Source organism: Sinocyclocheilus rhinocerous, unplaced genomic scaffold (assembly GCF_001515625.1).
Source record: "Sinocyclocheilus rhinocerous isolate Xijiao unplaced genomic scaffold, SAMN03320098_v1.1 scaffold222, whole genome shotgun sequence".
Taxonomy (NCBI): Eukaryota; Metazoa; Chordata; class Actinopteri; order Cypriniformes; family Cyprinidae; genus Sinocyclocheilus; species Sinocyclocheilus rhinocerous.
This window is the reverse complement of record NW_015625652.1, coordinates 1,340,266-1,352,302: the sequence shown is the minus strand read 5'-3', so window position 1 is coordinate 1,352,302 and position 12,037 is coordinate 1,340,266. Positions and strand designations below refer to the sequence as shown.

At 34.6% G+C, this 12,037-nt stretch overlaps 1 protein-coding gene across 1 annotated transcript in view; it reads right to left on the bottom strand.

The window, feature by feature from the left end:
- The window catches only part of LOC107705461 (purine nucleoside phosphorylase-like), a 13,215-nt gene extending 11,458 nt beyond the window's left edge, over positions 1–1,757 (bottom strand). The window contains exon 1 of the mRNA XM_016508770.1: positions 1,635–1,757. Within this exon, the coding sequence (XP_016364256.1) occupies positions 1,635–1,657 (23 nt within the window). The 5' untranslated portion in view covers positions 1,658–1,757. The remainder of the gene's footprint in view (positions 1–1,634) is intronic.
- Positions 1,758–12,037: the final 10,280 nt, after the last annotated feature.

The window sequence follows — 12,037 nt, the reverse complement described above, 5'->3', positions numbered from 1 at the left end:
CAACATCACAACAAGATGATATTTTAAGCTCCTTATGTAGCCGAATCTGCGCTGGTTTGAATGGGCCGCCTCCAGTTTCCCCTTTGTTTTGCTGCCTCCAGCTAGTGCTGTGACATCGGCTGACCCTAGTTACCTGTGGTTGGCCTGGCCGTGCGTCACTCTGAACACAACAGGCCAATCAGAAGATTCAGAAGGCTCATGAATATTAATTAGACAGACCAAAATCGACTTGTTCTCAGCAGAGCTCCTGAGAGAGGAGTTGTAAAAATATATTGAGATGGTTTTTGGTACTTATACCGCAAATATATATTCTTAAGGACATCAAAACCTAAAATAAAACTCCAGAAAGGTGTAAAATATGTGACCTTTAATTATTTTTTGTTGTTGTTTTAAAATAACTGAATAATATACATAATATTAAGATCTTATGAATTAAGTTTGTTTCCTGCTCCTTTAGCATATTTTTCCCTGAAGCATAAATCAGACAAAATTTAGTTTGTTTTTGTTTTCTTTTCATTCTAGATTTTGGAATCTAAAGAATAATAAAAATAAGATTTAAAAAAAAAAAAAACTAGAAAATAAGAAAAATGCCCAATTAACTTTTTACAAAATTAACAAATTAACTGAATTTTTTTTTTTAATTTTCAAAAAGTAGGAATATGTTCTCTGATCAGATATCAAAATGTTCCCTGACAATTTTCAAATGACAGCTGAAACTCATCTCTTTCGTCACCATCTGACTTCATCCTAAAAAAAAAAAAAAACTAAAAACCTTTTCTTCTCTTTACATAATCCCAGTCTAGCTTGTACTTATTTGAACAATGCCTGAAACTTGGTATTACGAGCACTTCCTGTGTCTATTTGCCTCTTTAAGATGAATTGCTTGATGTATTCCGCAAATTGTAAGTCGCTTTGGATAAAAGCATGTGCTAAATGGATACATGTAAATGCAAATGTAAATATCAATACACAATACGGAAATATAGAACAGACCTTCACATTAATGTAAGAACAATCAAGCCTATTTTACTTTAACAACTCACAACAACTGCACTGTAAAAGACCACATCATTTGTATACCGTCTCAAGATTTCCGGAGTCAGTTATGAAAATGTGTTCCGTATAAAGCACACAGGAAATTAACTAATATGAATGAAACCACAGAAACCACCTCTTGATATTTGAAAATTGGCTTCTAGCAAAAATCTGAAAGTATAAAGCTGCCTTAATGTGGTCAAAGCTGAACAGGTAAAAGCCTAGAAGAAATGACAGTGAAAATGCAATCAGTGGACACATTCAGAGTTTCTGAATGGAGTCCAAAACACAAATTTTTACAGCATGCAATTGTCAAGGCTCTATTTAATTTGCATCTCATTTGAAGATAATTCTGCTCCATATTGTGTGTTTGGCAGGCCTGAAATATTTTTATTGACCTTACCGAATTGATTAAATGCATAAAAGATCATACTCTAAGATAACAGCTGTGAATCCAAATTACACTGACTACTGACTCTTTAGCTCAATAAATAGTACATATAAATAAGTAATAATTCAACAATAATGCTTTTAATAATAATTGCTTTATACATTGTCTGGTATGTAAATTATATCAATGACATAAAACTAAAATTTACCATGAGTTTTCCTTGGTGTGCATGATCTCAGTCACAGGTAGTCACAGGCTGACAGCACCTGCAAAAGTGTGTACTTGTCTTATCAGAACAGATAAGAGAGAGAAAGAGACAGAGACCGAATAACCTCTCAAAGGACTACAAGGTCTCGTCTCATTGGCTGCATAAATGGTGAGAGCGGGAAATCTCCATATCCTTTCCAAGAAATTATATGACTCTGTCCCCAGAGAAACTTTACCTCCAGACGCTAAAATAAATACAATTTACTCAAAATGCAGACAACCATGGGCTAGTGTACAGGCTGTAATGCACTACATTTTGTTTATGTTGTAGCCCTACTGGTAATGTTTGTAAAGAATATATATAAAATAATATACATCTTCTATGAAATAGAAAATATATTTTAAACAGTTCCTGTCCATACAATGAAATTCACTGGGGTCCTAAACAACATTGGTCTCCAATGACTTCTATACACACACACACACAAAAACTTTTCAAATTTTCTAAATACATTTATATTTTTGGAAGAACTTTCTGACCCTTGAAAGATGCTAAAACAGCTAATACATTTCTGCTAAATCAATATAATATAATTTTTCCCCCCAATAAATTGGGGAAAACCATTTGTCAAAAGTTGCTTTGTAGATGCTGTACAATGACCTTAGCTTGAAAAAATTATAAAAACATATGGTCTACCCACATCAGTCTGTAAGACTGTCAGAAGGGGTAGAGTGACTTATACTATGGTAAATAGAAAACACTTTTACATGTTTGTGCACTTTGCTGAGCTGTGCAATTGCTGAATACATTATAGCTTAGAGCTTCAGGGTCCATTATAATTCTCCAAAGCCTTTATACTGTGGCTTGGAAATGGATTGGCAGACTCAGTATTATTGGAGAGGTGCGAGTCGAAATCTAAATACACTGATGCATTTACAGCATTGTCTGAGACATCATTTCTACACAGCGATATTGAGCTGATAACTTACTGTAATATGGAAAATAACCTAATTTGAACATTATATGTGAAGCCACAATTAAGCAAAATACCTAACTTGTTTTTCACAAAATTACTCAATAGTGACTTTGTATTTACTGCTTTTGTTGAATGAAACAAGCTCAGTATCAGGGCTTTTATGTGCCAGGGGTCCAAGGTAGTTCCTGTCAATGAGTAACATGCCCAGATGTTAAATTATGTAACAGTTATATGATGTCCACAGCACGCAAAGCATTGACTGACCAACAGGGACAGAAAAATTATTGCTCATTCATTGAGTTCCAATAGTTCAAAGATCATCCTGCTTTTTGTTAAGTACATATTTCCAACTGAAAATTAACATAGCTCAACCAAAAGGAAACTGAACAGATTTGTGGGAGAGTACCATTCACGTATATGCTAACTATTAACCTAACTCTGTTAGCAAAGTCAAATCACTATCAAGTGTAATGTTAGCACACGTTAATAACTAAATGTAAATTTTTGTTTCCACAAAAATATTAAGTGGCACAACTGTTTTTAACCTAGATTATAGTGAGAAGAAATGTTTCTTTAGCACCAAAGCAGCATATTAAAATTATTTCTGAAGCATTATGTGACACTGAAGACTGAAATGATTGCCATCAAAGGAAAAAATGACATTTTAAAATATATAAAAATACTATTGAAGCATATTTCTGCTACCGGATAAGAAAAAGATAATAGCACCTTTTCATCTTACAATTATGACTTTTTTTCTCAGAATTGTGAGGCATACACTAACAATTATGAGTTTATAACTCACAATTGTGCTTAAAAAGGTCATAATTGTGAGATACAATGTGAAATTATTATAACATTGATATGAATACTGAGATAAAAGACTAAAAAAAAAATACAACTATCAACGTATTTCAAAATTGTTACTTTTTTGTAAAATATATCATCACATTTTTATATTAGTGCTGCCAGTATTACAACATCAATATTGTAACTTATTTGTAACATTTGAACTTTTAATTAAGTGCAATATTTTGTCATTGCAACATTTTAGTGTAATTTTCACTAGCAACTGCAATTGGATTTATATTGTAAACCTAAGTTCACTGTTATCCCACCGGTCACTATTGTGACCATCAAGATGTTTACTCATTTTATGACCACACTCAACAAAACTGAATATATGTGAATTCATATATTAATACTAGACACCTTAAAGATAATGAGTACCAAAAATCTTTGTCATATCTTTATGTTAACATACTTTACTAGCCTTTCGTTTTGGAGCTTTGATGCAGCCATCATCTTCTCAAAATGCAAAAAGGAAATAGCCTGCTCTGGTTATGTGACAATTTGCACTAATCATGTGAAACTGCAAATATTTAATTGAGACCCTTTATTTTTTCCATATTTGCAGGAAGCGCACTAAAACATCAGTCAGTAAGGTTTTTAGAGCTTTATAAATGAAAACCTTTTATACGGTCACTATTGTGACCGGTGGGATTAAATGGGTTAAGAGAAAAAAAAGCAGAATTGCAAGATGTAAACTCAGGTTCCAGATAAAATAAGTTATAATTGTGACATGTAAACTCTGAATTCTGAGTAAAAAAAATCATAATTACTACATGTAAACTCAGAATTCGGAGAAGAAAATGTCAGAATTGTGAGATACCGTCGGCACCGATAGCCTTGAGGGCAATTGTGATACAAAATGTCAAGTCCCAATTACCTTTTCAATATTTTAATACTGTGGAAAAATAAGCTTCCATTAAAATAAGAAACAGTTGTTTTAAATGTAAATAATATTTCAACATTTTCATCAAATAAATGCCTTGGTGAGCATGGGACTATCTCTCTATTGATTGATATGGTTAGATTTGTCAAGCCAACACAATCTGACTCCCTCTGTGCTGCTATTCGGCTGGTGTTGTGTTTTTATCAGTTTTCATTTGACGAGGCCCTGCGGGGAGGATGGGTGAGACTGACCGTGACTGTTTGTCCAGAAATACAGTCTGCCAGCTGTCTCACCAACATGTGCTGGCAGCGCAGTGGGGTCCCTTCAGTTAGCAAACAAGCTTCTACTGACCCAACAGGAGAGGGGACTGTGAACGTGAAGTCAAGGTAAACGAACGGCAGTGCATGTTATGTGTTGCACATGTGTGTGTGTGTGTGTGTGTAAAGGAAAAGGATGACTTGGTGTTGATGCCAAACATGCCATCTGTCCACTCATCACCGCAGAGCTGGTTAGCTGACACAGAGCAAGTGAAAAAAGTTCTATTTTAAATAACCTGACAGTGCTGATAAGAATGCAACAATATAAAGTCACTCCAAACACTACAGACCATCTAAAAGCCACACGCACATACACAAACAAAACAATACTTGCATAAATATAAATCTCAAAACACAATTTCACCCAAGACTAACTTTCCTCCATGAGCTGTCAAAGTGAGTGACTCTTCTACCCTGCTGTGAACTACATTATTTCTATAAGATTTCAATAATGATACATGCTCTTTAATAACAATAAATTGCATCATACACTCTGCAAGTAAAATTAAATCTCTTTTGAGAATCGCATAATATTATTTGCAGTACTTTACACTCACAGAAGAAAGTTGCACAGGTTTGGAACAACATAAACATGAGTATCTGATGACAGTTGAGGTGAATTATTCCTTTAAAGATCATAATCTGAATGTAAATGACTTACATTCATAATCTGAATGTAAATGACTTTTTACCGAAAATTTACGGTAAAAAACCGGCAGCTGTGGTTGCCGGAATTTTACCGTATAAAATACGGTAGCAACATTTTAGGTTTTACGGTTTTAACTTAAATTTACAGTTAAATATCACTGTAAATTATACGTTTTTTTTCACTTCCAAAAACGGTATACTACCGTAAAATTACATGTAATGTCCAATACAGTTTTTCACCGTAAATAGTATAGGGGAACTTACCGTTAACCATTTAACATGTTTTTACTGTAGCATTTTTACAGTCTTTTACCGTTAAATTCACGGTCATTTTTTACAGTGTACCTCCATCCTTTCAGAACAATATGACTTTATAAAGGCTCCCTTCATTATCTTACCTATAGCAACTCCATAATGCATCTGAGCTGGTCTAATTGCATGGAGTTTGTTGACTGACGTCAGCACAATGGACTTAAATCAACCTATAATTAATCAACTGACCTTTGTCTTTGTTGAGGGCAAAGTTTAATGATTCATCAAGCCTATATCCACTGGGTGGCCCTGGCTGATGTCAAGTCTGAAACCTCTAGACTGTCCTTGCCTGTTCTTTACTCAAAAAAGCAATTTGTAACTTAAGATGACTAGACTAATAATGACATCACTTTACTAAGTGTCAATAACATCTTACTTTTGAATCAATATACGATAATTGTAGAATTCTTCCTCCATTTCTCCTCTCAGAACGCAGTGCATATTTAACTGCGAAAATATTGATGTGGTCCTCTAGGGGCATTTTAAATCAATAATATTTCTGCCTTTCACTCACATTGTATTTGGATCTTCTGCCAATAAAGCACATCCTGTAATCAAGGACACTCTGTGTGAGCATGCAAAATCAGATATTGCAAATCCAGGCCAATAGCTCAGAAAAAACAAATATAAGTAAAAGTCAGATTTCCTTTGTTGTCAATAGATGAATCATCAAAGTCTCAAGAGGTTTCTGTCCCAATGAACTCGACAAATCAGACTCAATTACATTTCAATAGAACAAACTGCTGATGCAAACAGGGAAGCACATATCCAGATCCATAATTCTGTGCATCACATCAGCAATTTCTCAGCTGAGAGCTCAGGACTAATCATGTATTAATAATGATCTTAAAGCACAGCCATTGCGAAGCTATACATGATTCTGACATTATTTACTCACCCTCACGTTGTTCCAGACTTGAATGAATGACTTTCTTCTGTGGAATGCAAAAAGGGTGTTTATATAAAAATGTGACCGTAGTCAATTTCTGACACAAATACAGTGTCAGAAATGACAGAATTATCCTCATTTTCATCCACATAAAAATGTATATTTTATCTAACCTGATTAAGATCTATTAATCAACACAAACCGTGCATGGAACCATGTTTTACCTTTACATTTACATTGTAAATTAGATTGAAAATAGCCTGTACCTGTTTCAAATATTGCAATCTACTGCTATGTGTTGGTGTCATATTTACAGCCAGGACTGAAATCTTTGATGCTAAGAGAGCTGTTTTGCAAAGTGAAAATTTATGTGAGAGGAGAAGGAATCAGATTGTGAATTTGTCATTTCATTTCCGCCTTTAATGGTTATGCACATACACACAAACACATACACACGGATACACACACAGAAATACTTGGGAACAGCAACTCCAAACTTCAATCACGGATACAAATTTATACCACTTCAGCGCAAGCCACCCATTTGCTGTGACTCAGGAAATGTCTTGTGTAATGTCACAGAACAGGTATTACATTTTCCCCAAAATGCTTAATGTTCCTTGAATGGAATTTTCTTCTGGTAAATCAGCTGAGGAAACAGGGAAATTACGTTTTGAAAAGTCACATGTGAAACACCACTTTCTGTTAATCTCTGAATAAATTCAGTTGCAAATTAATTCAGATATTCACCATCTCATTATATTGTATATACATATATATATATAATATATATAGCCTATGTTTATTTGATGCAGATTAATATGTCTAATATGTCTTAATATTTTTCAGTTATAGATGGCGTTCTGTAAATGGGAATTCGTGCACTGGCAAGGGTCTTGATCCAAAAAACATTGGGTAACGTATGACTCAATTCAGGCCTACATGCAACGCAATTACCTGGTCGCATATTATGTGTATTTATCAATGGCGTCGCTAATGCGTTAAAACGGTCATCATCCTAGTGTAGTAAGTTTGTCGTGCAACTTCATTGTCAAATCTGTCAAAAAGTATCTTACCATCATGAAATATGCGTTCATTGTCCATTTCTGTTGGCTCGAGACTTAAGAAAACGTGACGACATTTCCAGTAAGTGAAAGCGGCATTTCTGTTTCACTGTGGGGATTTTTTAGGGTTTTATTGAACTGACAAGGAGACTGCCCTATAAATTCTTACATTTATTAAGAAATAATAACGTTTTACAGATTTGTCTTAAGATTTTGTGAGGAAAATGTGAGAGGTGCTCACCACTGCCAGGGTCTATTGAGTATTTTTGAGTACTACTAGTGCTCAAAAGACTTCCAAAAATGTTAATGGTCTCATACTGTACAGATTAAATTCTGATGAAGTAAAAATTTACCCCATTTTCTTAATGCATTTTATAAATCTTATTATGAATAGGTAGTCTGTGTATGTTTCTTTTTTTTCTTTTTTTTAATGTTCTGACCTTGCGAGTGTTTAATCAGAATATCATAACTGGACCTTCATGGTTCATCTGTCTCTAGTTTTGAGTGCAATGCCCACACCTCAAAATCAAGAAAATCATTATTTTATTTATTTATTTATTTTTTGATAATCTGTTACATTTGGATGCATGTCTCAATACGGAACATAATATGTGTCACTACTTTATGTTTTATCGAGACATTAAGATTTACAAACACTTTCTCCCAAGTACTTCTTCTCATTGGCAATTTTATAATATCATCCTTCAAATAAGAGGAATAAAAGGTCAGGATATAATAAGAAAGCAGTTTGGGTATGCCATACTGAGCTCACATGCTGGAAACAGTGAGGGTTGCATTCTCCCATGTTTCTATCTTCACAGGAAGAGAACGAATATAAAAATGTTGTTTTGAACTTCACCGTGATGATTACCTCTGGGTTTTGGGGGGTGTTAAAAAAGATGGTTATTACTGTTGCTCATAGATCGTTTAGAGGAGCCTCTGTTGAACTGGTGAATGAGATAATTTCCTTTTTCGCATACAGACATGATGACTTCACATGGCTAATCAGGCCCACCAGCAGGCCGGTTCATAAGAATTGCAGTAAGTTACCCACCCTACAGGGCATCACACTAGTACTTCAGGAGGTTAATTAGTGATTGAATCAAGCATGCTGATTGATTACTCACCATGGAGAGTCATGGGGACTTAGCGTGGTGAAAGGTCAAAAAAAGGCATCCACTTAGCTGGTTGGAGATTGTGATTGAAGAATGATATCACAAGCATTCTTTGAATGCTGAACAAAAATTGCTTCTGTATTGCTATAATGGGGAAAAGAACATCTGGAGAAGTCCATTTGACAAGTCAACATAGTATACTTTCATAAATGTAATATAATTAGATATTTATGATTTATGTTACTTGCAAAAAAATGTCAAAAGAAAAAGAATGGTAGATACTGTATGGCGCAGTTTACAAAGAAATGCATCAACAATTACAATTTTATCTTTACAGTTGTGATCAGACATATTGCATTTGAAAATAGTTTATAGCTGTATTACTACATACAAAATGTTGCTTCTAGGCAGCTATATACTGCACATTTTTTCAAATCAGTGCATCTCATTCTGAGCTCAACAGGAGGTTTGAAATAGAGAAAAAATGAGTGCAACAATCACAGGTTAAAAACCAGGTGCGACTGCAGAGATCTTTTTAACAGAGACATAGATCTCTGTGTAATCAGATCAGAAAATACCCACCAGCTTTAATGGTCCACTCAGATTTTCCCATCATTTTCTTAGTGGCAGGTGGTTATGACATGCCTTAGGCATGTTTGCACCACAGGTGAGCATCACCTCCATCTTAAAGATGAAATAATGCTCATTGTGGAGATGACAGGGTTAGATTATGAGTGAGGACATGCTGTCTGAGGATGTTGTTGGTGGGTTGACAGTTCAGTGATGGGAGAATAGACGATCGAGCCCTCACTCTACCTGTTATCTGTCGCTGCTGTGTCACGAGAACAGGTACTTACGTAATCTCTCTTCAGGGATTCCTCGCTACAATTTACCTCCCTCTGCCACAGATCTGTGCAGGGACATGTTATTCGTCTCGCGTCGTCCATATGGCTGTTAACCTGGAAAAAATGCCTGAGGCAACATATCAGCAATGATGTGCTCATGATAACACCATAATGAGATATGGCTGGGAAGATGTCCGGCTAGAATCATACATCAGATGGTCAGATGTGTGGTAGAGGTATTAAATTGTGATAAACTGGCTCTTTTTCTGTTAGTGGTCTGGTGGTGGAAAGATAATATAAATACATAATAAAGGTGATGGCCTTAGAGTCCTATATTTCACAAGATTATGTCACAAGCTGATGAGGGCTAGTTGTCACAGAGAATGTTATGTTCTTAGGAGAAGGGTGTTTTTCATATTGGGCCGGGGCAAGTTGTCACATTTTTTTGACACTTTAAATGTTTTATTAATTACAATATTTTTTTTCCAAAAATAGTTTATAATTTTTGTTACATTTTAGATTTTTGCTTTTTAATTCATTTTGTCTTTCATAATTGTTTATTGCTTAAATTTTGCTGAAGAGCTCAAAATAGTCTGTCCCAGGTTCAGTACAAGCTCAATCAACAACATTTCTGACATAATGTTGATAACCACAAAATAATAATAATAATTTCATCCCTTTTTGGTTAAAAAAAAGAGTAAAAACAAGGATATGGTGAGGGACTTAAAATGGAAGTGAATGGGGTGAATTTTTGGAGAATTTAAAAGCAGAAATGTAAAGCATATGGTTTTATAAAATGACTTGTGTGCAAAATGTGTGTATTATTTAAGCTGTAAAGCTGTTTAAATCTTAATTTTGTCATTTTAGTTGTCAATGTCATGGCAACAAAGTTGTAAAGATGGATATACTGTAACTTTACACAGTTAATAAGCATTTTTCCCACACTAACATGCATATTGTTTACATTGTATGGCTATACTTTTGAAAAAGTGGTTATTTTAATGTTTGCAGAATGGCCATATTGACTGTCATTGTAAGTGCCTCTCTTTAACTGTAAAAACATTTCCCAAAAGAGGAGGAACTAGTTGAAATACATTTTTGTGGTAATCAAGTTCTGTTGATTAAGCTACTTGTTCCGAACCCAGAATATTCCTTTAAATGGCAGATTTCAATGTGAAAATATACCCATGGAATGTAACAATGTGCCCCACAATTGAGGTTAACATGTTCAATAAACTGTATTTTTTATTGAGTGGCCAATGGTGGCCATTTGGTAGCCAGTGTTTTAAGGTATGTTTCTATAAAGAAATAGACTTATAATAAACTCAAACCGAGAATATTCACTAGAGTAAAATTGTGATCTCTCCTATATAGGTTATAGATTATGAATATGGGCCTTTTAAAAAAATTTTAGGATTTTATATTACCCAGTATAAATAACTGAATTATTTGAACAGAATATTTGGTTGTCAAGTGAAAAACAATCGTTTTGGTACAAACTTTTTAAAAAGGAAGTCCCTGCAGGCAGCTGAGGCACATGTCGCCTTTTTGTGCCTTTGACCTGAGAGAAAGCCAGATGTGTCAGTCCTCTCATGCCTGACAAGTGAAGAAAGGTTAATGGTTGTGTATTTCGGGAACGTGATTCACTCTGTTTCACATTATCTGAATGAGTGGCCCACGTGGGTTTGCATATCTTTGAATTCATTAGGGCCCATTAGCGACAGGGCTTGTTATAGGCTGATCCATCGCTATATTCAGGATGCGGGGGGCTTTTGTTCCTCAAATGCCAAACACTTAACGAGTGCGCACCACAGCTACGTTTCCTAGGACAGAGATCAGGTTTCAAGCGAAAATGAAATGAGACAGAGATCAGACAAGACCAGAAAGTGAAGAGGACACGTTCAGGTGTCTGACAGAATTACTAAATGACTGGAGAATATCATTTGGTAAATAGGTGAATTAAGTGAACCCCTATATTGCTTGTCATTGCTAGAATATTCTATAGATTATTTAAATTGGAGGATGATAATTTAGGCCAACTCCATCAAAATAAAACAAAGCATGTGAGTCACAGTGAAATGGATTCAATGATTCACTGCTTGAGAAGTTTTTATGCATTGCTGGTCTTTACAATCAGTGATCTGCTATAGTCAGTGGTCTAAGCCGCTCATATGCTGACTAACAACATATAGTGCTAACACTGTCAAACTCATTTTTTTTTTTACATGAGATTTAAAGCTAATCCACAATGTCATAAGTTTTTAATCCCCTCAGCAACTTTTTTTACTAAACAAATTTTTTTGAAGTTGTCAATAGATTATTATAGTATTATGTAGTAAATCAGCTCAAAAGGGAAATATTTATGACTAATTATAACTGGTTATGATTAATAATAAATATTTAGATTATATCTTCGAATTAACTGTAGCAGAATCAATATTACAATTATTTGATCTGTCCGTCCACCGAGCAGACAATATAATCATTTATCAATTCAAGGAA